General features: G+C 37.7%; 1 protein-coding gene across 1 annotated transcript; it reads left to right on the forward strand.

Annotated features, from left to right (window-relative positions):
- Window positions 1–13,148: 13,148 nt before the first annotated feature.
- LOC140235828 (uncharacterized) lies at window positions 13,149–21,418 on the forward strand. The gene is made up of 5 exons (XM_072315829.1): window positions 13,149–13,207; window positions 15,975–16,306; window positions 16,682–17,151; window positions 17,916–18,349; window positions 20,971–21,418. The coding sequence occupies exons 1-5, from the start codon at window positions 13,149–13,151 to the stop codon at window positions 21,416–21,418; spliced, it is 1,743 nt and encodes a 580-aa protein (XP_072171930.1).
- The last annotated feature ends 5,232 nt before the right edge of the window (window positions 21,419–26,650 follow it).

Raw genomic sequence — 26,650 nt, forward strand, 5'->3', positions numbered from 1 at the left:
AGCTTTGTTGAAGTGATAAACTTGTTGTAGTGGTTGTATGTTTGAGGTGTGTTCGTGTGTTGTTGTTTTTTTCGGCAGCATGCTGAGTGTTTTGATTCTTCAAGAAGTTCTTGGATATAGATCGCATTTATTATTCACGCAATATAAAGTATTGCGCACAGTCTTCAATGAGTTGCATAAGGTTATACACATAATAAGTAGTACGTAATCAGCCACATAATCACCCAAAGTGTATTTTGACTTTACCGTGTAATCGAGCATTACTTCCTGAATTAATGCCTGAAAGCGCCTCCAGGCATCATGCATTAAAGTAAGATGAAGCGCAAATATACAAAATTATGTCATAGTGAAAACTCCATGATTAGATATTGCCCAGATTATGGGGTATGATACAACAAAAAATCAAAGAATGTCAGCCTGTGTTAAAGTGCAGGTTGGTGTTTATTACACCGGACTATCGCTCGATTTCTTCTACTCTTCACCGGCTACGTAGATTGTTATAGTAGTAGTATAGTAAGGTCTTATTTACCCAGGGTAGCCTCTTCAGTGTTGCCACTGTTCTCCCAGAGGGCCTTGCCATTATTATTACCCCAGCGTTGCAAGGTACCCATTCATACACCTGGGTCGAGAGGGACATGGTGGGCAAAACATCTTGTCGAAGGACGTCAGCACTGGGCGGGATTCGAACTCGGGTCCTTCGATCTGGAGTCGAGTCTTATCTACTATATGCCACTATGTACATGATGTAAAAGATATAGAAGCCATTGGAGTCATTTTTTGAAGGTAAATAATCCCCATGACTAAAGAAATTGTCGATTTTTGCTTTAAGCTAGAGAGCTATGCGTATACGAATTGCGTGAAATAATGCTGGGATAACACAATATCACTTTGATAACAACAAAAATGCATAGGGGCCTAACATTGCCCCAAAAGACGCCCCGGAAGTACTGCAATCTCAGAGCAAATCCGATCATGGTTGCTATACGAGGTGTGTTTTTAATGATCACCTGCTATTATTACATACAGTATATCGGCCGGTCCATTTAGCAGTATCCATTGCGCGAGAGATTCTCGCGCAGCTTGTGGTCGCCTGCGTGCGATTCAATAATTCTGCTACGACTGCTAGACAGTGTGACCAGCGTTAAAAAAAAAAAAAAAAAAAAAAAAAAAAAAAAAAAAAAATATATATATATATATATATATATATATATACATATATATATATATATATATATATATATATATATACATATATATATATATATATATATATATATATATATATACATATATATATATATATATATATATATATATATATATACATATATATATATATATATATATATATATATATATATATATATATATATATGAAAGAACACATTAACCAAATGCATGATGGTGCCAAATCGCATTATGGTGCCCAATTGCTTTCAATTCAATTCAATTCAATTCAAAGTTTATTTCATTTTTCGACAAAACATATAAGTTGCACTTCTTTTGACAACAGAGAATAAGGTAAACATAACATTATGTATCGAAAAGAATATAAAACAATTGAGGAGGACCACATAGTAATTATACATTATAGTAAAAAAAACAAAAAAAAAACAGCTTTGCGATGTGGTGCCGAATAGTCTTCGCATTTTGGCTACAAATTGTGGTGCCCAATCAGCTGAAGAAAGAAAAAAAAAGTCCCCTCGGGCTACGAATAATTATGTTGCACATTAAGACAAGCAAATAAAAAAGCAAAAGAAACCAAGAAAGGTACCACAGTGCACAAAACGCTTATGTATTTCCTTTCTGTAGCAATTATGCTAGAATAATTGTGCTAAAAACAGACAAATAATCACGGCTTAGCATAATGCTAGATGCTGAAACATCTAAAATTATGCCATGCAGAAAGCATAATTAATCCAACTCTGACAACATAGCTGCTAGGGATTGGGACCTTCACGCGTTCCGCCGATCTCACACTGTAGGAAGTGTTTTTAGATACCAGTGTCACATAGTAAGTGCCGTTCTACCAGTCCTATACCCACTACTAAACGGAGAGGACGCTTCAAGAATAAAAGTCATATGTTTACAATCGAAATTACAATGTATTTTACACCGCTAATCTAAAATACTACTCCAAAACATCTCATTATCCTATCAAATTGTGTCAGCCGAACAAGATGATGCAAGCAATTCCAAATGATGGAAGATGAAATTTGAGCTCTTCTGAGAACTGAGTTTGGCCTTTAAGATCATGAGTCATGTAAAAGATGTAGCTCCTGCAAATGACGCGGCATACGCGTTTACTGAACATTCTTCAAGCATTGGGACAAACAATCAAGCAGAAGCGGAATCGATACACACAAATCGGGTCAGCCTGACAAGTTTCTTGGTGGACCCTTCCGATAGATTGCAAACAAATTCCAAGAAGCGGAAGATGGAATCTGAGCCTTTGAGAACAGTTTTAGCCTTTAAGATCATGAATTATAGTAAGAGCCATTTTTACACTTGTGTTTCTTAACCCTGTACTTTCTCTGACCCAGGACTATCGTTAGTCCTGTACCATTTTTTTTTTCAGCTTTTTACACTTGCCAATAAATCTCGTACTAAGATCTTATCCCGGGCTAAAGAGAAAACTGACCTTTTTACACTCGTATAATTAGTCCAGTACTTTGTGTGGTTCGGGCTTCATCTCTGTCGCTTAGCCCCGGATTATTTCTTCGTTCTGTTTACACTCGCTTGCTTGGCACCGCAATTGATGGGTTAGCACCGCAATTGCGGTGCTAACCCTGCTTTTTTGCAGGGCCAGATAGTACGGGATTATCGGTGGGGCTAGCCCACTTTGGCCAAAGCAAGTGTAAACAGAAAGTGGGCTAAGGAAAGTCCAGTACCAACGGTGGGGCTAAGCCCCTCCCCCCTAGCCCCACCGTTGGGACGGGACTAAGCAAAAATTTGCGAGTGTAAAAAGCCCTTATTACTCCTGCAAGTGGCATGACTATCTCGTTTGATGAGCATTCTTTAAATAGTGTGACAAAGAAAATCTCAAGCAAAGGCGGAACACACACAGACAATGTCTAGAGCAGTATAATATTAAAGGAATAGTTTACCATTTGCAGATGAAACAAAAATCCAGCATTAGAGCTCTAAACTACAATGTAGTTCTAAAATGCGAGTTAGGGATAGAGACAACCACTGTAAAAAACTGAATCCGTATAATCGACGTTAAGTATTGTTAAATTCACAAAATGTGAACAATAGTTATAATAAGAATACTTCCAGATTAAATAAACCGTCTACAGTTACGGTTTATTGAAAAAAAATACTGATATCTTCTTATATTTTAGGCTTTATTGCAAAAAATTTATATGGTAGGTCGTTTTGTGATACAACAGACCTACACATATGCATCAAATGTGATATCTTGAACATTTTTAAAATCACTGCTCCCAAAGGTAAACAAGACCTTTAAGAACGGCATGTCCTCACAGGTAAATATATTCAGTATTGTTGCGTCATTCAAAAAGAAAAGAAAAGAAAAAAAAAAAAAAAACTCTTTCGCCTTGGCCCTGTTTTATGAAGAGTTGAAATTGATCATAAAGGTAATTCCTGTCATAAATCTATGACAGCCTGTGTGTTAAGGAAATTTAAATTCGCTTATATCTTTTGATAAAACAGGGCCCTGGTTATACAAAACATGGCATCAATTCTTTCTTGTTGAATGAAGTCTATTGACTGGATATCAGAAAAAAAGGTCCCTCGAAATTACATGTTGACCACTGCTGATGTAAATTGGCATTCCCTTGACAAAGGTAGGGATAAGTTGATCTAAATATGTATTTCCCATTTTTATGCCTCCGCCACGAAGTGGTGCCGGAGGCATTATGTTTTCGGGTTGTCCGTCCGTCCGTCCGTCCGTACGTCCGTACGTCTGTACGTCCGTACGTCCGTACATCTGTACGTCCGTACGTCCGTACGTACGTCCGTCCGCTTTCGTTTACGCGATAACTTGAGTAATGTTTACTGGAATTTTACCAAACTTGGTCCAAGTATGAAGTATGATGGGGCAATGATTTGATTAGATTTTGGGTGAAATCGGCTAAAGGTCAAAGGTCAAAGGTCAAGGTCAAATCATGAAATTGTATCCGTTTACGCGATAACTCAAGACTGGATGGAGAAAATTTCACCAATCTTTGTTGGAGGATGATGTATGATGGGACAATTACTTGATTAGTTTTTCAGTGAAATCGGACAGAGGTCAAAGGTCAAAGATCAAGGTCAAATCCTAAAATTTATCTGTTTACGTGATAACTCAAAACTGGATGAAGCAGCTTTCACCAAACACGGTCCAAGGATGATGTATGATGGGACAATTAGTTGAGTAGATTTTTGTGACATTGGCAAGAGGTCAAAGGTCAAAAGGTCAAGGTCAAATGCTAAAAATGTTGCTATTTCCCCCATATCTATGCAATGCCAGTAGTTATTTTCTTGAAACTTAGTGTAGACATGTACTACTGCGTAAAGATTCTCCAGAGAGAGTTTCATGTCATAAGGTCAAAAGTCAAAAGGTCAAAGGTTAGGTGAAAATGTTGCAATATCACTTTTCTTGCAAATGGTTCAATGTATCTTCATGGAACTTGGTACATACCCTTATGGAAAGAACACAGTTTTACCACACTATGTAACACAGTGTGCAACACAGTGTGGCACACAGTGTCGAACACAGTGTGGAACACAATGTGTAACACAGTGTCGAACACATGTGTTTGATATGTGTTTAATATGTGATTTTGGGACGTGTGGTAACACTGTGTATTTACCACAGTGTGAAACACAGCGTCACCACGCTGTGCAACATAGCGTTACCACATGGTCCAAAACACATATTAAAAACACTGTGAATCAAACCACAGTTTCACACACTATGACCACAGGGTTATAACCACATAGTGTACCACACTGTGGCAGTCACCACATAGTCCACCACACTATGGTATTCACCACATAGTCTACCACACTGTGACAGTCACCACATAGTCCGCCACAGTACAATGTGGTAGTCACCACATAGTCATCAATTGTATCTAATACCACATAGTCATCAGGTCTATCAATATTTGTAATGCATGAAGGCACGGTTACTGAGTAGATAACACTGTTATTGTATATGAAATTACCTTTTCATAACAAAATTTATGACATTGGTATAACATAACATTACTAGACAATAGTTCAAAGGAAATCCCATCACAAATACTTCGAATTTAGAAGTATTTTATGAATTTTCTCAAATTTAGGTTGCTTTTTATAAATATTCATGAGCTATGCAAAGTCTGTACCACAGGAATGCCACAGGAATACCACAGTGTTACCACAGGAATACCACAGTGTCACCACAGGAATACCACATGAATACCAAAGAAATACCGCATGAAGTATCACATTCTGTACCTCAGCACTCCCAGTTGATAGGTAATACTGTAGGAGTATAGGACAGGTTAAGTACTGCTTAAATCAAGTGTCATAATGTGTTAAATCATGTTATGTCATAGTGTTAAATCAATGATATGAAATCCCACTGTGTAACAACATTATGGACACAGGAGTACAAATATTTCAATATATACCGCACTGTGTGTTCAGTATGCAGTATGTGGAGATGATGCAGGTGAATGATCTGAAACCCACAAAGTGACAACACCGCGCACAGGGTTTACACATAGTTCAATATATACCACACTGTGGTAAGCACAAGTCACAGTGTCCGGTATGCCAAGTCTGTGTGGATTATGTGGTAAATGAATTATCTGAAATCCCACAGTGTGACAACACTATCAACACAGGGTTTACACATAGTTCAAAATATACCACACTGTGTCAAACATGATTCACAGTGTGTTCAGTATGTGATCTATGTGGGGATTATGTGGTAAAACACTTAAACTGAAATACCAGACTGTGGTAGCATTATGAACACAGGGTTTACACATAGTTCGATATATACCACACTGTGGTATATGTGTGTCACTCTGCGTTCAGTATGCCAATAATGTGGTACACTATGTGATCTCAAATCTCACACAGTCCGTGACAACGCTGTGACCACATGGTTAGCACATTGTTTACACATTAGTCAACTATGTGAACACACTGTCGTAGCACTATACCACACTGTGTGTATGTGTGCCACTCTGTGTTCAGTATGCCAATTATGTGGTACACTATGTGATCTCAAATACCACACTGTGACAACACTGTGACCACATGGTTAACACATTGTTTACACATAGTCAACTATGTGAACACACTGTGGTAACACTGTGTTTGTTCCATAAGGGTATGCATGTACTGACTGGCAGGGATTATCTAGGGAATTCAGGGGTCATGGGTCAATAGTCAGGGGTCAAAGGTCAAGATCAACTCCTAAAAATGTTACTATTTCCCTCATATACTAGTATATGCAATGATTCCATTATTAGTTTTAAAATTTAATATATGTACATGTATTGGAGATTCTCTTGGAAATTTCTAGCCAGAAGGTCAAAAGTCAAAGGTTAAGGGTCAAAGGTCGGGTTTGAATGAAAAAAAAAAATATATATATGTACTGTAATTACACTCTTTCTTCATACCTTGAAAATTATACTCAATGCATAAACTTATAATAAGGTCGGTCAGAAGTCAAGTAAAAATTTTCAATTCCCCAAATATGTGTACCTGCACTCCTTAATAGACAATTATAGCAAACCCAGTTCATGGAAAGTGAGCATTCAAGATATTTCTGACAAACCTGTCCGATATTTTGCCTGTTATGTGAAACTGTCATCACACATTGTGAAGACATTGTGCTATATACCTACTGGGAGAATCATGCATTATGGCGGAGGCATCAGTCGCCATAGCGACATTTCTAGTTCAAAATGTTTTTCGTTGATCTTTTTTTTTATACTAAAACTCTCCCAGCTCTAGTCAAGAAGTGTATCCCCTTTGTCGTTCGTTGCGTTCTGCTCCAGTAATGTCTAGTGTATATAATATATATATATATATATATATATATATATATATATATATATGTATATTTATCCATTGGGTATATCGGTTGTGTATAGTTTGTTGAGGATTATATATATATAAATGGAATATTAGACTGCGAGAAGGGGTCTCGACCATTTACAGTACCAGTGTAGCTCCTTCATTATTTATATTCAGTGCGAAAAGAAGAGCAAGGTGGACGTAGCTAGGGTCAACGTGCCTGTTTATTGCCGCCGAGCTTTCGGTCCCAAACGGACCTTCATCAGGGCTGTAACGATACAAAAATGACTCACTCGTATGGCTACACTAATGAATATATATTCATATATATATATATACTAATATAAATCTAACTGGCGTGAGTCTATAATGACTGTGTAATCAATCAATCCGTAATTACAGCTGTATATAACATATTCCAATAATGATATACATAATCAATTGCATATTATTGAATACATTTCATATTAAACTCGTGTTATTTTGAGATGAGGGTATATAACAAGAACACCAATTCAGTATCCTCATCTTATGTGTTGTGTGACAGACGACTGTAATAATATCAAACTAGACATTTTTATGTTGTCGACGATAATACAGCATGCATGTGGCAGCATTTCAAGACGTAAGTGGCTATATAATACACTACATCAGTCACGCGTCATCTTCTGGCTATCGTATAATGAGGTAAATAATACTAATATACCACAACCATTCATATATATACAGTTGTATTATAACATATAACAGAATATTACATAAGGTACAGAATATGAACGGTTCACATAATAAAGAAAAGATTTACCTTATATCCGCCATTAATAAGGTTAATCCGAAGTGTCGTTAATCCGAAACACGCAAATTCCCTATACCTACAGGTTCGTTAATCCGAAAATGAAAAAGGGTTCGTTAATCCGAAAATTTGTGGCGTTATTCCGAAGGCTCGTTATTCCGAAGATTGGTTAATCCGAAAATGAAATTCGGAACAATGAACCTTCGGAATAACGAATCTTAGGAATAAAGAGCCTTCGGAATAACGACCCTTCGGAATAACGAGCTGTAACCATGTAAATAAATTCCAGTTTATCTTTTTTTCCCTCTTTGAACTCAATTAACATTCATTTCATTTTATTTCATTTCCGACGAAAATATACAATATGACATTTGCATAAATAAACAAAGTAAAGTACAATGTGACATTTGCATATTCAAATGAGATTTGAATGCACGTCATTTGTTTACAATGAGACAAAAAAAAATACTTTAGATGAAGAAATGCATGGACAAACTGTAACTGAATCGTAACAAAGAAAAAAAGTCGAAAATGGAGGGGACTGCTAAAAAGCCTTAGCTTGTAGAATGCAGTAGTAAGTTGTATAGTAATAATCAAACGAAACGATAAGACATGATGTCTTACGCCCCCATCCATTTCAACCTTAATCGCTTACGATGGTGGTCTCGTGCATTCAATGATCTCTGTTATTTACTGAAAAATACTGTATATTTTATTTTATGTTTTTGTATATGTACACTGCTCAATGGAATCACCTATGTTTATCTATTTGTGTACTGTTATCGATTTATTTCACTGCACTTACTATTCTTTGTCTTTGTACTTTTGAAATTTGTATTTAAATTGTATCTGATTGAATGCAAAAATAAAACAAATCAAATCAAAATCAAATCAAACGTAATGCAGTAAATTCTGAGACATATTCTTTGAGAGAGCTACCCCACAAGGTTTCGTCCTAGCTGCTCTATCCTCTATATTTCCAAAAATGTGTCCCCCTAAATAGATTACAGTTTGTTTGCAAATGAATTCAATCCTTTCTTGTTCCGTCTTGAAGTGCAAACATGGAGTATACGATATGGAGAGCAAGACATGCACCAAACATTATCTTTGAAACTCTATATGAAGTGGAAATGGGTTGGTACATTATATCCAAGTCTACCTTTGCTATGGTAAGCCCTCATAAAAAATAATCCCTCAGAAAACAGGCCATAAGCCCGGGATATAGTTGGCACAGTAAAAGCACACGTTTACTATCTCCACATTCCACAATGCCCAAGCTGCAAAACAGCCGCACCGAACCATGACCTAACAACAAAACGCTATTTTTAGCTCCCTACCCATAAGCCACGAATTGCCATTCTTCGGATTCTGTATAGTTGCGTTGTAAATATTTTCTTTTTCGATCACGCAGCATTTGTCACTATGAAAAAGTAGTAGAAGTCATCACGGATGACAAAGTTTACTGTGACCTTTCTATTGTGACAAATACTGCGTGATCGAAAGAGAAAAAAAAAATGCAACAACGACAAAATCCGAAAAGGGGCGATTGGTCGTTTATAATCGGCAGGTAGTGAGCTAAAGATGGTATTTTGTTGTTAGGTCACGATTCACTTCTGGCCTTAGGGGCCCATTTCCACGAAAATATTTGCGGTAACTATGCAAGTTATAACATCTGCTTTCATATTGGAACTGCCGATGAAATGTGAGACTATAGTATTCGTGTTTGAGTTTAGGGTGCCCCCAAACAAAGGCGCCCTGGAGAGTTATTGTAGACCATAACTATGATTAAGATATACCACAGCAACAACAAAATTGGCTTTTAGATTCGAGGGTTCAATGTTAGGAACCTGTCTATCAATAAGAGTTAATTGACGGACCTCGATTTAAGAGATCCATTTCCCAGTTTTCGTAGGTTTGTTTGTTTGTTCATTTTCCATCTGAGAAGATGGCTGGATAGCCCACATTCAGCTATGCTAAGCTAGTCTTCCATGGGGTCCAGTTGGATGTGAGGTGAGACCACTTCACCGGGTTAAACACCCTGCTCTTTGCGATGAATGAATGAAGCGGGATCTTTTACGTGCATGAGTTGTGACTCTCTTACACACGGGACCTCCATTTTATGTCCTATCCGAGGGACAGCATGTTTTGCCTCTTACTAGAGGGGACGGTAAGATTACACACAACATTGCTCAGTCCAGACTCGGGTTCGAACCCGGGTCGCTTGGCTCGCAATGAATGTCACCATAGCAACAAACAAACAAATAAACACAGAAATAACACTCGAAAATAATAGCTCTATAACATAAAAATTACTTATGCCCGGGGGAGCATGCAGTTTCAATCAAAAGTTTGAAACTTATTCAGCTGAACAAGAAATTCAGCCATGCATTACAGCCAAGTTGCTGAAAGCCACAAAGCTTATATGACGAATTCTTTATTGGATGAGTGTGGGCCTGAAAAAAAAAGGACATTATAAAGTAAAAATAAAACCCACATAATTATTATGTCTGTGATTGAAGAAATGCAACAATTTTCGTAATACACATAAAAGCAAGTTTAGGAAAATAGGCAATCCATTCAAAAGTCGATAGGATTTTTTTTTTTAATCTTTTGGAGTTCAAATAAACGACAGCCATTTCTCAGAATTCCAAGGCCAGTATTAGCCCTAAGCTCCTAACCTAAATGCGTACACAAGAATTCCAAATCGCATTGCATTTTATGACACACTCACAGGGGCGGATCCAGGGATTCTTTAAAGGGGAGGCGCCTTTGCAAAATTAAAGGGGACGCACACACCCTCCCCGATTTTTGTTTTTATTTCTTTTGTTTCAACCAAAAATAAAGAGGGAGCGCGCGCCCGATGAGTCGCACTGTCCTGAAATTGAGCAATGATGGACACACATAGAGAAAATGCTCCGATTTGTCCTTGACCTTATTCTTAAACATTTTGTCATTCACAAGGTCATCTTCAGGCATTGTATGACCACCAATGAATTTCAAGTTCAAATTTATTTCCAGTTTTTGACAATAACATCTCAACATAACAAAAAAATCTCACTTTTTCTAGTAACAAAATGATGTAAATTGTTTTTTTTTTCAAGATCCGGCAGCAACTTTGTGAGCAATGGCAAAATCTTATGTGTTATCATCGTGTTTCTTTCGTGTGTTCTTAGAGCAAACTTCTTAATAAAGAGTCATATCTTCGTGTAGACTTCGTGTGTGCTTCCGGTGCCTCACGTGACCTTCTAGGCATCGTTCTTTCTCCTGCTGATTGGCGTTTGACCAAGCTCGACCTGGGCCAACTTGAGTATTCCGTATTCTTATAATGGTCATCTTGGACCAATTTCGGGAATGTATAACGAACGACGAACCTTATATTCATTTTGGATTAACGGTATAACGAACGACGAACCCAATATTCATTTTGGATTAGCGGTAAAACGAACGACGAACCTTATATTTATTTTGGATTAGCGGTATAACGAACGACGAACCCTATATTCGTTTGGGATTAACGGTATAACGAACGAAGAACCCTATATTCATTTTGGATTAACGGTATAACGAACGATGAACCCTATATTCATTTTGGATTAGCGGCATAACGAACGAACGACGAACCCTATATTCATTTTGGATTAACGGTATAACGAACGACGAACCCTATATTCATTTTGGATTAACGGTATAACGAACGACGAACCCTATATTCATTTTGGATTAGCGGCATAACGAACGACGAACCCTATATTCATTTTGGATTCACGACGAACCCTATATTCATTTTGGATTAACGGTATAACGAAAAACGAACTCTATACTGTATTCATTTTTGATTAACGATATAACGAACGACGAACCCTTTATTCATTTTGGATTAACAAACATCTAGGTATATGGAATCTTTGTGTACCTTTCGGAGTAACGAATTTTTGAAAAAAAAAACCAACAACCTCATTTCATTTGAGGATTAACGAAACTACGGAATAACGAACATCGTCCCAAATATAGAATTATGAAGTATGGCAGATTCGAGAGAAAATAGTCAGTACAATGAGACAATAAAATCACATTTTAGGGATAAGAATATTTCAAGCAGATTGAAAGTAAATTGAAAAAAAAAATAGGAGAAACGGAGGCAAAGTGGAAGAACAAGAAAGAGACGAAAATAAGTGAGTCGCTATATAATCCCCTGCATCACTGTAAGCTATTTTGTTCGTCACGTTTGGATAAGTGTGATCTTTGTGTTTATATGCTTTTATCAGAGCGGTTGCATTCGAGATACGCGTCTGAGCAATGAATGTGCACCAGGGGCGGCTATTGAAGCGTGGAGGCTGTGAAGGCTACCTCAGCGATTACTCTTTGTCCAATAATTTCTAGGAATCATTCAATGTAAGGGTCGTTCGACAGACTTTTTGACCTGAGACATGCAGCTCACCCTGTAATTTAAGTATCAAGTTATTTGTCTCGTTCTCACCATAGCACCGGTAGGCCGCCGGCTGGGATAGGCCCTACTGTATGAAACCGTTCGAAACTTTTTTTTTTTTTTTTAAAGAGAATTCTTTACATGGAAAGTTGAACGAAATTGGGACTTGTAGCCTGTGGAGATTAGACGAAGATGTGCAGGTGACGGCCTTAAAATTTTATCTCATGTATCTGTCTATGTGCGCGGTTTAAGTATAACCGTATTGTATGCGTATTATTGAAAGTCATGTGATTTAAAATGCTTTATTCGTCATAGCGTTATGTATATTACCTTGCATGACTTTCTATGGAAACAAGATTGAATCATAAAAGTTTGTGTGTGCGTGTGTTCTATATTCGTTCTTACCCTTTTCTCTTTTTGTAGAAGGTGAATGCCAGTGTCGCATATGTGGTTGAAGCATTAAATATCATGTCTCCATTATCATTGTCGATGTTATGTGAGATATCTGTTTTTTCAATGAACGGTAATCTTGATAGGAAAACATATGAAGAGCTTGCTTCCAAAAGGCGCTAAATCCATCATTTTTCAATGGATTTAGCGCCTTTTGGAAGCAATCTAGCTCTTCAATTATCGTAAGCCCCGACTTGCGACTCATGCTCTGCTTCAAGAGATCGAGTTAATCTACATGAAGTTTTGATGAGATTTAAACAAAACTATAATGAAGCAGTTTCAAAATTTGCTTGTAGCATGGTGTTGGCGGATTAATTATTATAATAATGTGGTTTTGCTTATCCATGGTACCTCTTCACTGTTTACACTGCTCTACCAGAGGGCCATGTCATCATTAATAACTCTAGCATTGCCAGGTAGCCTACCCATTTATAAACCTGAGTCGAGAGGGACATGGCGGGTAAAAAGCATCTTGTCAAAAGGCGTAAGCACTGGGCCGGATTCGAACTCAGGTCCTCCAATTGGGAGTCGGGGGTCTTATCCACTATGCCAGTGTCCCCACTGATTAACGCTTGCAATGCTTTCAATAAAAATATTTTGATTAACTCGTGACTCTCTACGGACATCCCTTGCACGAAATTAAGATTTTTTCAGGTGTTTTGCAGGTTAAAATTGTCAAGTGTGTATGATATAATTTTGTTTCTTTATCAATCTTCCAGTACAGTACATGAGTGGAGGTATGAAGATTTCGATTGAGATTATGTTAACAAGGGCAGAAGGATACTCTAAGGTTAGTTAGTCCTGGTTAAACACCTGGAAAAGCGAGGTATGAGGACAGAGAAAAGATACATAGCAGTTGAAGGGGAAATTAAAAGGAGTCTGTTTATTTTTTTTTTCATGCAAGAAAAAGCAAACGAACAATTTGAAATTGTAATTTATGTAATAGGGGATTTGTGTAAGAGCAGACTCTATGGCCTCGACTATTCATTTCATCTACCCACAGATATCTTAATGCAACAGTCAGTGACAGTGAACGCAGGATTTCATGCTGCCAAGGGATTATTTAGAATACATTAAGCATACATTTGATGAGTTTGTGGCTAAATGTGGGGTTACCAAAGGTCTGTAGGACTCTTGTTTCTCTGTCTCTCTCTCTTTATATATGTATATATAAGTGTGTGTGTGTGTGTGTGTGTGTGTTTGCGAGTCTATGCACTATTTATCATAGTTATGGTATTATAGCTTTCATTTATGCAAAGCTGTGTAGAAACAATTGTCCAGTTAGTGAAATGTTGCGAATTTCACGGACCTAAATCAACGTGTACGTGTAATTGAAACGAAGCACAAGCAAACCATACGGTCACTGCACGCTTTGAATGTAGAGCTAAACGTTATCCAGGCTTCAAATGGGCCATGGAGGGGCAGGACAGTTTGTCCAATTCTTGACAGCCTTTTGTTGTGTCCCAAGGTATGGCCATCAATAGCTCCTTTCCTATTGAGTGGCTCCAGCACATATAACACAGTCTGACTGTTCAGAGATGAACAATAGAAAAATAGGTTAGGTTGGTATACATTCAGTCACAATCCCATGTGTACTTTTGAGAGTGCCGTTAACTATCTTATTCCATGATTAACGTCACAGCTTTATTGACCCAGTCTGAAATGCAAATTATATACATGCAAGACATATATATATATATATATATATATATATATATATATATATATTTGCTGTTTTAATGAAAATATAACGGTAAATAATTTTGGTTTTTCCCGGCCAATTTCGCACTTTTGTCAGTCCATTTAATAGAATGTTCATTCAATTTAGCAAAAACCCCTCGTTATCGCACAGTCTGTCATTCAAAATTGCAACTTGTGCGTTCAATTTAGCATTTCGATCAATGAAATTTGCACATGTGGCTTTCAAATTCGTAAAAAGGGCATTCAAATTGGCTGGTACTCTACGTTCATTCAAATTCGCCACCACTCGCCGAAATGGGTACTTGAGTCATTCAATTTCGCGAATGGGCAGTCAAATTCCGAATATTTTCATTCAAATTAACGTCATGTTATCTCTTTTTTTTTAATAGGTGAGAACATTGAAATGTGTACATTTCTATGTGACTATTTGTTTCATCCACACACTGCAAAGCAGTAAAAGTATCATTTTTGACCCGATATAGCTCGAGTTTGTTGTTCTGTGACTCCCCTTTTCTTTCTTACATATAGGCCTACATGTACCAATACTACAGATATAGGCCTACATGTACCAATACTACAGATTAACTTCATCTTCCTTATACAGTCATGACAGAACAAGTTAGATACAGACGTATATTTCAAGAAGACAGAGAAAGAATTATAGGAACATTTGATGATCATAACCTTGACTTCCTAGAACTGGCCGACACACTCGGAATAAAGCGCTCAACGGCCAGATAAGTTGTGGCTACAATACGCACGGACTTCGGACTGGGAGACTCAATAAGCACATTGAAAAAAAAAAAGGTGTTGCCAAATCTCCAAAATAAATACGGAAATAATTATGAAGTGTAATGATGCTTACAAAACAATAACTATGTTGTATAAAATAAAGAAAGAACCAAAGTATAAACATATGTGCTAAATTGACTGCAAAAGGTGTTAAATTGGATGCCCAAAAATGAATTCGAATGAACGAGCGCAGCATATACGTGATCACGTGACCGTATCATTCTAAATTGAATGAACGAATAACGAAATGGTGCTTGTTTTACGAATTTAAATGGAAAAAATGTTAATTAGAATGAGATCAAAGGTAATTTGAATGCTCCAAAATGAATTTGAATGAAGAGATCATAAAATTGAAATACCGAACATGTCATCTACGTTAAATTTTGCTAAATTGAATGCAGCAATAGGGAATGGGACTGACAAAAGTGCGAAATTGGCCGGGAAAACCTTTACATGTATAACAAAGAGAAGGTCAACATTTTGTAAGCGAAAAATGCCAATGAGTGATTGCCATACGATTACGAGGAATATGGGGCCAGTTCCTTGACAGTTCAAAGTTTTGTCCACAATTGTACCCGTCTCGTGGCTAACTGGATTTTGGACACTTTCTTTCAAAGCTTGAACACAGAAATAGATACGCTACAACCACAGGAAAAAAAAAAAAAACCAACAACTCATATTTACCAGTATCTTTGGCACAAAGAAGTGTGCTGACATTGTTGACAGTTTGGTTGAATATTATCCCAAGTCGCTATTAAAATCATAATATTGTAATTGTTGTTGCAGTGTCTTTAACAAAAAGCCATCGAAAACTCAACATCTCGTCAAGTCGTATCAACGGGATGTCAACAAAGCCCTGGCAAAGTACCAGGTCCTCCGAGACCTGGACATCTTCGTGCTGGACAACTCGATCCGAGAGAGCACCGTGGGCCAGCTGAAGGGGCACACCATCGAGAGCAAGTGGCAGATCTACAACGAGGTGAAGAAGTGCGGCTTCAAGAACACCATCGTGGCCTCCTTCTCCCACATGACCCGCGTGGATGACATCTTCATCATGCAGCTGAAGGAAAAAGGGGAGGATCCAGACGGCCTCTGGGCTTTCTCCGAGATCACGGAAGGTATCCGACAGATTCCACCATGGTGGTCGTAAGAAAGGGAGGTGGTTATATGCAGAGCAAAATTTTGAAATTTGATGAAAGTTCATCCAACGAACAAACGGAAGGATGCATCATGTACTGAATAAAAATTAACTATTTGATTCAAAGTGGTTGTATAATGACAAACCTTCGAGCGTTATAGATTATAAATTATAAGGTTATGGGTTGATAGTTATCAAGGCATAAATTCGAGAAGGGAATGTTTTTGAGAATTTCAAGCAACTATCTGTATACGTACATGCAAAGACTTGATTGCATTCTGTATATTTATACTAGCAGATATATGATTTGTACGAAACCCATTGCAAGGAATCATTCCCTTCTTGCAACGATCAGGTGCAAAAGGCAAAGTACCAGACTGCGTGAAGGTTCCCGTGGGTATTCGAAAACTCAAGCCTGCTGGTCTCTACAGTGTCATCTTCGAGATGGACCTGGGCGACGACGTGTACGACTTCGACAAATTTTCCGTGGCCAACATGTGCCAACTGCTCAGCAAGTGGAACGACTGGTGTTTCGAGAACCTGAGCCCGAAGGCCAAGGTGATGTTCAGCTTCCGAGACTTGCCCGACGTGATGCCGGATCACCCCGAACGCGTCTTCGAGGTGACGAAGTTTCTGGCCACCCTGCCGCCCGAACGTCGTCCCTTCGGGATGATGTTCGAGGAACCGAGGGGGAAATCCCTACCGGAAGAGTGCGGCATGTGGGCGAGGTACATCCGGAAGGTCATGACCCAAAACAACTGGAACGGACACCTGCTCGTTCATGTCCACGAGAAGTTTGGCTACTGTGATGCCACAGCTCTACAAGTAAGAGAACATAAAGTGTAATCAATAGGACCTTGTTATTCAAAGTGGCTTAGAAATTATGGTGTTTTTCTAATACATTGACGATTTATCGTTGACTTGTTAGGCAAATTGTACGTCGTCATTTATTTTTTTTTGCTTGTATACATGCATATTGCACCAACATTTCTTTTCATGTATTTTGGAGGAATAAAAAAGAAGTCAACTAACCATAGCACTTATCAGCTTATGGGCTCATTTGGTTTAACAAACATGCCTCCTTAACGAATATCATTGTACAAAACAACTTGATACAGGTGCTTAGATGCCATATCATTTCAAGAACACAGTTCAGGTCATGGCATTTCAGTTTATGAAAGTCTGCCTCTATGGTACTTTAGGATAGACCATTTTGTAACTCCTTTTTAGGAGGGATATTTACCCAAAATGTCAAAAGACACCTGTATGTCAATACAGAGAATGATGATAAAAACAAAAGCATTGTAACAAAATATCAAAAAATATAATGTTATTATGTTTCCTTGCCAAACTTTTTGTCTTTTTAAATCAAATCATCATTAGAAAAAAACCCCACTTATTTCAAATCCATATAAAGACATTTACATCTGTAATACTGTTCAGAATTACTGTATAGAAAGTGATATTTGCTAAAGTATTTCCATGCCATTGATTCACAAAGTTGAAATTGTTTACTTCTATCTTTTAATGACAACAATTTTCGCTGGCTATGTCTGTGAAAGAAAATAAAACTTTATATTGTATACTAGGTTTTGATGGACGGAGCCGATGGCATATGGGCTAGCGTTTGCGCAGAGGGGGCATCCATGGGTAACGCCCCATCATGCGTCACCCTCCTTAACCTCATCCGCCTCGGCAACAAGAAGGTCCTCAAGAAATACAACTGTTCCTACCTGCGGAAGGCTGCCATCAATGTCACCAGGATCTCTACGGGGAAGGACCCGCACATCAAGCAGCCGGTCTTCGGCGCCAGGGCGGTCGACTTCGTCTTCGACCTCAAACCCGAGGATTTCGACCTGGCCAGCTTCTTCGGCGAGAAGGCCCCCGTGAGGATCACCACGATGGCGAGCAAGGAGATGATCCAGGAGAAACTCGTCAATCTCTTCGGGGAGGATCCACAGTTCACCCTGGATCTCGCCCAAAAGATGAAGGCACTCATTCTGGAGGATCTTAGGACCGGAAGGTACGTTGCCATGGTAACAGTGGCCCTTTTCCCCAGTTCCTGCTTCGTGACTTCTAGCATTGTGTTATTGATTGATTTTATTTACTGTCCAACAAGGAAATTCAGTTTTCACATGGTTTGACAATGCAGGTACATACATATATAACAATATACATATACATACACATTTCGATAATACATAAACAGAAAAGTAAAATTCTAACAGATAATCAACTGAAATTTATGAAATGTTTGAATGTTATAGAGAACACACCATAGACACATTGTCTATGTTGTTATATAACATTATCATACATTATAATGCATTCAGAATGGCACAGTCCACTCAAATATTGTTGTTTTGTTGATGTTTGTGGAAATATATAAATGGGTTCCTATTGAAAGAAAAATAATTTGCCCCATGTAGGCAATACTGCATTAACTCAAGCGATACTATTATTACAACTCAACTGTTGTTGTCATTTAAAATTACGCCAAAAAATGTAGCAAAGAGGGGGCTCGTAATAATGAGATATTTATTTCATTGATCCTTAATTGATTAAGTAGTAATATTTGTCAATCCTGTAGACTAGTCTGCTGGTAGATAGATTTCTTTTTTTTTTTAATCGCTTTGCTTAAATTTAGTGACACCGTTCAATCTTGCGAGCAAGCTTGCATCTGCGCATAGTCACAACATGAATCCAGTAAAATTGATGTTGTCTATGTACATAGCCAAGGGAAAGTGGTTCATATACATAACAGCCAATCTTTAAGCCGCACCGATGAATACACGAAATATCATCTAAAAGGAAAAACAAAACAACAAAAGATTTCTTGAATTATCCTGATAACGTGGCAAATAATAATCCTATATTGACGTTTGCTTTTAACATTTGAACATGTTTCACTTTAAATGAATGACAGTTTTCCTCTCAAAGTGCTCTGCCCTTTGAAAGCAATTACCTTAAATGCAATGACCAACCATGCATGACAAGCCGTGAACATTAAAAGCTATCAGAGTTTCCTTCAGAGTAAATTTGTAGCAAGGCATTAAGCATTCATACCGAAAGAGCTTTCATGACGCTCATTTGACCACATGTAAACAGAAACCGAAAGACTTCAGAAAAGAAAGAGCAGAAATGCAATTTTTTGCAATCGGTCTATATACGCAGCATTTGCTTATCCATGTCCTATCCATTTCGTCCAAGAAGGCCCTCAAAGGCATCTCCCCTCTAGCTGACAAAATTATACGACACATTGCCGTATACGTGACCCCCCTCCTATTATTCTTTTTCTCTGTGTGTGAGAGAGTCTGTATGTGCATGACCAAGGAGGTACTTTGCAATAGTCTCTGCCTAGTCAGCCTTACTTCCCGCTGCCTCCCTAATACACTTAATGTTAAACATCTCTAACCTCCAGTCAGAAATCGGTGAGAGTGATAATGCTCTCCATCTACTTTCCAGTTTTGTTATCTTTACGAGATATTGAGTATATTTGAAATTTTTGTGAGCTTAAGTAACTTCTACGTTCATGTTCCACTGCCATGTTAAAGCTCACTCAACTAAGTGAATATGAACCATGATTGTGTTCCAATGTCCCGTTAAACGTTTCGCTAATCCTGTTATTGTCCCCGCCGAACGAGTTCGAGCAGGGGACTATGAAACGGGCTCCGTACGTGTGTGTGTCTGTGCGTCCGTGCGTCCGTCCGTGCGTCCGTGTGTGATCAAAATGTTCAATTTGCTACTTCTCTGTCATTTATGAGCCAATTTTGATTCTGTTTGCTTTATATGATAGCACTACATGGGAGCTTTAAAACTTCTACACAGAATTTCAGTTGTGACCTTTGACCTATATTGTACATTTTGCTACAAAATGCTACTCCTTCGCCATTTCTAACCCGATTTCGATTCCGTTTGCTTTATGTGATGGCACTAGGTGAGGGCTTCAAAACTTCTACACAGAATTTTGACCTTTGACTTCTTTGACCTTTGACCTTGATTTTTGACCTATATTGTACATTTTGCTACAAAATGCTACTCCTTCGCCATTTCTAACCCGATTTCGATTCCGTTTGCTTTATGTGATGGCACTAGGTGAGGGCTTCAAAACTTCTACACAGAATTTTGACCTTTGACTTCTTTGACCTTTGACCTTGATTTTTGACCTATATTGTACATTTTGCTACAAAATGCTACTCCTTCGCCATTTCTAACCCGATTTCGATTCCGTTTGCTTTATGTGATAGCACTAGGTGAGGGCTTCAAAACTTCTACACAGAATTTTGACCTTTGTCTTCTTTGACCTTTGACCTTGATTTTTGACCTATATTGTACATTGGCTACAAAATGCTACTCCTTCGCCATTTCTAACCCAATTTCGATTCCATTTGCTTTATGTGATGGCACTAGGTGAGGGCTTCAAAACTTCTACACAGAATTTTGACCTTTGACTTCTTTGACCTTTGACCTTGATTTTTTACCTATATTGCACATTTTGTTACAAAATGCTACTTCCGGCGGGGACATATATTACGCACCGCGTAATTTCTACTTTTCCTTGTTGCACTAAGACCGTAGAGTAGAGAGTGATATTACGTAATGCAATGAAAGTACGATGAACTCTGTCTCATGTTGCTATGGCAGGAGGGAGGAGTACATGAGTTCTGTTGGCCTGGCCATGCTGTTCGATCGGGCCGGCGGGAGCCTCACCGAGCGCATGAGCGATGCTATCTCAAAGTTCGAGCTGAAGGCGCCCAACGCCAAACGCCTCTTGGAAGAGGTGCGGGAGAGGTGGGACGAGTGGGACCTCCGGGACGACGTGCAGGGGGACAACATGCTCCAGTTCGACTCCTTCTACAACGGCTTCATGGCTCCTTACTTCTCCTGCTACCGCTGCTCGGACACCAAGAAGGCATGGGCCGCCATCGACATGGACTCGGACGGCATGGTGGATTGGAACGAGTTCGAGACGTACCTCAAGTGGGCTCTCAAGGAGTATCCAGACACCCTTGAGGTGGATGAGCTCCTAGATATAACGTTCCTCAAGGGACTCATCCCAGCTATGAAGGACGAGGTTGTAAAAAAGAAGTGAGATCTCTCCCTCCGCATCTCTGCTCTCTCCATTCTCTCTCTTTGTTCAATGTTTCTCTCCAAACTTTGGCATCTTACACAGACGGCTTTCCACGCGTAGATCACATACCCGTACAATTTGTATGTAGGTAGGAAAAAATGAATATTATTTCTTGAAAGATCATGACAGAAAGCATTACTTGTACTGAAAGAGATAAAGTCCTACAGCGGGTTTGTCAAGAGGTTTGTAAAGAGAAAAATGTGATTTTGATGATCTCTCGACACTGTATCTTTCAAAGAGCATAAGCATACACATGATTTTCAAAAAAAAAAAAAAAAGAAAGAGTAGGAATCTACACGCACATAAGAGTGAAAATTTTGTAGAGCACAAGTCATGGTTTATCCCAAGGATTGTCAGAGGGAATAAGTCAAAATCTCTACCGCCTGAACCCTGATGAATCATGTATTATTGTTAATTAAAGATAGGCGAAAACAGATGGTAAAAAGATGTACCTACCTAACAATAATTATTCCCTACCTTTAAAAAAGGTAGGATATTAATACGGGAAGGAAAATATAATGGACATAAACACTTATATACTTGGCTGTATATATATATATATATATATATATATACATATATATATATATATATATATATATATATATATACATATATATATATATATATATATATATATGTATATATATATATATATATATATACATACATATATATAAAAGCAAACTTCGTTCCAAGTGTTCATGTTGAATATCAATTAAGCGAGCTACCTTCGTGACCGTGGATTTTTTTCCATTGTGAAACCGCCGAATCATAAAGTTTGTAAGCGTGATACAAAATAGAGCAGTGTATACGCTATGCTTCCATGTCACGACAAGTAGTACAAATTCACTTTCTAACTGCTGCATGCCATGTACATTCCAGATATTGTCTTTGCAGTCACTTGCCAATTTATGATACATATAATAATACACACACTTTAATCGTTGTGCGTGAAATGTCTTATCAGCACGTTATATATGAAATAGTTAACTTCACTCCCTACTTACACACAGTGGACAGGTTGGTCCCAATATCCCCTAATGCAAAGATTAAATCAAATATTCTTAATGTTCTCCGGCTGGAAAGACTTCTAATGTAAAACATACTCAGTATTATGTATCACACTGAAGATTCGGCGTGTCCTTGACGGTATACACACTATTCAAATTCTAATAATAGACAATGGATTTTATATTCATCTTTGCACAATGCTGGTTGAGTACGCGGAAGGTTTGTGACAGACAGCAATTTTCATATGTACTTTGTCCAATCACATTCTGCAATTATTACAAATATCCTGTACATATGCAATGTATATAATTTCTTTGTTTATTTGATGGAAGTGAAAATAGATTTGAATCTTGAATCTTGAGAATTAGAAATTACCGAAAGGGCATTTAATCTCCAACTAGCTATAGATAAACATCATTCTCTGATAACATTACGACATTTTAAGTTATCTCAATGAATAATTGCCAAGTGAAGAATAGCTACAGGCTTCACTTCCTCTCCCGTGGAGAGCCATATGTACCTTGCACGGAAGAATTCAACAGAGACTTTTTTTTCGTTATTTCATCTATTCTTGCATATATATATATATATATATATATATTCTCTTTCTTTTTTTTTTACAAATATAAGACAGGAATATACAATAAAAAAAGATACTCATACAATTTTTAATTAGTGACTCGGCAAGATTTTACATTTGAGGGATTTATTTTTTTATCAATTCATATCTTGTAAGAAGAAAAAAGTAGGGGACGGACATCGTTAGAGGAAAAGGATGATAACCCCAACACAAATTATATATATATATATATATATATATATATATATATATATATATATATATATATATAAGAGAATCTTAATGCCAGAGACAAGAGAGAAATGGCCACGATTTGAAGGGGGTCATCACACGAGCTCGACACCCATGAGTAATAAATCCACGAGGTTGACGAAAAATTGTCTATGAGTCGTGCATCCACGAGTTATACAGCCCACTGGCTAGACACCAAGTCAAACAAATTTTTAAACAGGCCCACTAGCTAGACACTAAATAAAAGTTAACAGACCCGTGATCTAAACACTAGGCATATAAGGCCCACGAGCTCGACATTAGGCAAAACAAGTCCACGATCTCTACCCTTCGTACATTAAAGGCATACCATTTGCAGAGGAAACAAAAATCCAGCATTAGTCCTTCAAGATCTATAGTTCTAAATAGAAACAAACTTTGTGAAAATTTGAACCAGTTTAATTGATGTTAAGTATTGTTAAATGTACAAAATGTGAACAATAGTTATGATAAAAATGTTTCCGGACTAAACCGTCTACAGTTATGGTTTATTGACAAAAAACAATGATATCTCCCTATATTTTAGGCTTTATTGCAAAAATTCTATATGGTAGGATGTTTTGTGATACAACTGACCTACACATATGCATCAAATGTGATATCTTTAACACTTTTTAAATCACTGCTCCCAAAGGTAAACAGGACCTTTAAGCCCCGTGATGTCATGTCAAGCTGGTGGGCCTTATTTGCCTATAGCCTCGAGTCGTAGGCCTTTCATTTGCCTACATCATGTCTAGCTCGTGGACCGTTTAGCTCATGGACCGTACAGCTTGTGGTCCCATTTTAGTTGATGTCTCACTCGTGGGCAAAGTGACTCGGAGGGGCTGGGTGAATCGTTGGTGTTGAGCTCGTAACATACACCGATTTGGAGTAGTCAGGTGAGAAAATATGACAAAGAGAGATAGAAAAAAAAAAACACCGGGAAAGATAATGGAGAGGAGTTTTGATTAAATTTCATATTGTGTATATTGGCTTGCAGGTAAAGTGCATGCAACGTTATCATAGTCTGGAAAGTTTCTTCTGTTCGCTATAGATGACAGTAATGAAACTAAGAAATGATTACACTTTGGTTGTGGTTTTTATTTTTATCGTAATGGCTGCTTGAAACTTATGGGCATTACGTGTATTTATTCTAATTCATGTAGAATGTATTTCTTTCATAGTTTCGGATTGTGGGTATGGACGTTTTCTTTAAAAAGTTCGATTCTTTTTCGTTGGTGTATTTCCCTATGTTGTATGTATATAGTATTTTGTAATATAAGGTATGATTTCTTCAAGTCATTTTCTTATGGCAGAGTTGCGTCGAAATGCCAGTGGTCTTTGCAAACCCACCACCATATTTACCTCACTTTTTTTTTTATTTACTTTGATGTATTTTATAATGTATACGTATATTTTATTGATTATGCATGTCTAACATCCTTTTTCTCGATATATTTCTCAGATCCCCGTAAAATGTTGCTAACCGAGACAAGAAAATAGATGAAAAGATTCGCCAAACTCCCAATGATTGTTTAACCCAATGAACGAGTCATACGGAATTAATAGCGCAAACGACTCTGTGGAATTCCAGCTGGTATATGCAAGCATGTGAATATCCAATAAGATATGATTACGTCAGCATTATCATTAGTATATATCGATGACTTCATTGAACCCCCCCCCCCCCCCCGGAAAAAAAAAACACCAAAACATTGTCGAAGTACTCTGCTGACGTTTTACAGCGAAAATTTGGGTAGCCTTCTTCTTCTTCTTAAGAGAACATTTTGCTGATGAATAAGGTTCCTTAATACTAACACATTTAAAAAAAAAAATAATCTATTTATTTCACTGCCCATGTTGAAAACGACTACTTTGTCCTCCATGTCTCTGTATAGTCAAAGTGTAGTATATGTATTTCGTTCATGTATTTACGCCGTTTGTGCAAATCTATACGCGTGCATCTAATGTAATGCGTACTATAGCTACTGGTAATGAACGATGAAATATTTTACCATCACTGAAATCAAATTGATCAAGCTGTCTTGCTTCGACAGATTGTTTCATTCTGTAAGTCCAAGCCGCAGTTTGAGTGTAACTTTCTAACGAACTACTTTTCCTAATCCGTTTAGAGGAAACTCCAAGTATGTAACACAAGACAGATACTATTATGTTTATAGTGATGGCTAGTAAACATGGTTAAGAAAAGAAATACAGTAGATAACGAGTCTGAAAAAGTTGATTTTGAATTAATGATAGAGTAAGATAGTGGTACATTAACGATCCACTGCGGACGCTTATGTGTTCATTATTCATTCAGTGTATGTACGTATAAGTCTAATGCCTGCTGGTACGATGATACTTTATTCCCACGTGTAGACTGACACTTGTATTCCTAATGCGTTATAAACCCGATAAACATGATAAAGATTCTTTGATCTGAATGAAATAACCATGCATCATTTGATTTTTATTTTCAGTGCCGCTGACATTTCTTTGCAATTTTCTGCGCCAAGTCGTTGCTCAATTCTATATCTCAGATCATACAATTATGATCAGTCTACCTTTGTCCGTATACCGCAAGTGACTCTCACACTATACTATAGGATGAACTGACTTTAGTACACTCAATCATTTATTCTCTTTTCTCTGCAAGAAATAATTTAATCAAATTCAAGATTAGTCACCACGAAAAGTAAACGCATATTAGAAAGCAGCTGAATATAACGAAATATGAAAGACAGAATTACTGCGCGTTAAACAAGACAGTTTAGTATACACAAGAACCAAATGACCCGTGGAAGGTATGGGACCAAGAAATTGGAAATGTCTGTACAATTTCATCATTACCAAGATTACTATACATTCCGATCACGCAAGCACATGCATGAGGAATGAGGGGGCGAAAATTTGATCCTGCAATCATTAATAAAAGATAATTGTCTGTCTGTCTATCCGTCTCGGACGGACACTTCACAGTCCGAGTGTCCTGCTGATCTATCATTCCACATCATACATTCTAAGGGGGCTTCAAAGTCCAGCAAAAAGTCATAAAAAATTCAAATAACTTCCCCCCTCATTATGATGGTGTCTGCTTTTCCCAGTGATATATGCAGTATATTTGTGGTTAGATTGGAATGGAATGGATGGAATGGTGTCATTAGCTGTCTGGCCAGAATGTTTTGCAATATGTATTCAAATGGTATACACATAAGAACGCATATATATATATATATATATATATATATATATATATATATATCATGCATAATGATACTTGTAGTCCGCGTGTTGGTACCAGTACAGAAAAGATGACGAAGTAGGGTGGTAATGCATTTCAGTTCAACAGT

This window comes from Diadema setosum, chromosome 12 (genome assembly GCF_964275005.1).
Source record: "Diadema setosum chromosome 12, eeDiaSeto1, whole genome shotgun sequence".
Classification (NCBI taxonomy): domain Eukaryota; kingdom Metazoa; phylum Echinodermata; class Echinoidea; order Diadematoida; family Diadematidae; genus Diadema; species Diadema setosum.

Bases quoted from the DNA above. Each gene is read 5' to 3' on its own strand.
- LOC140235828 (XM_072315829.1), top strand. From the start codon at position 13,149: ATGGCGGGTAAAAAGCATCTTGTCAAAAGGCGTAAGCACTGGGCCGGA. The intron at 17,152-17,915 runs GTAAGAGAACAT...ATTGTATACTAG, and splicing joins GTGATGCCACAGCTCTACAA to GTTTTGATGGACGGAGCCGA. The intron at 18,350-20,970 runs GTACGTTGCCAT...TTGCTATGGCAG, and splicing joins GAGGATCTTAGGACCGGAAG to GAGGGAGGAGTACATGAGTT.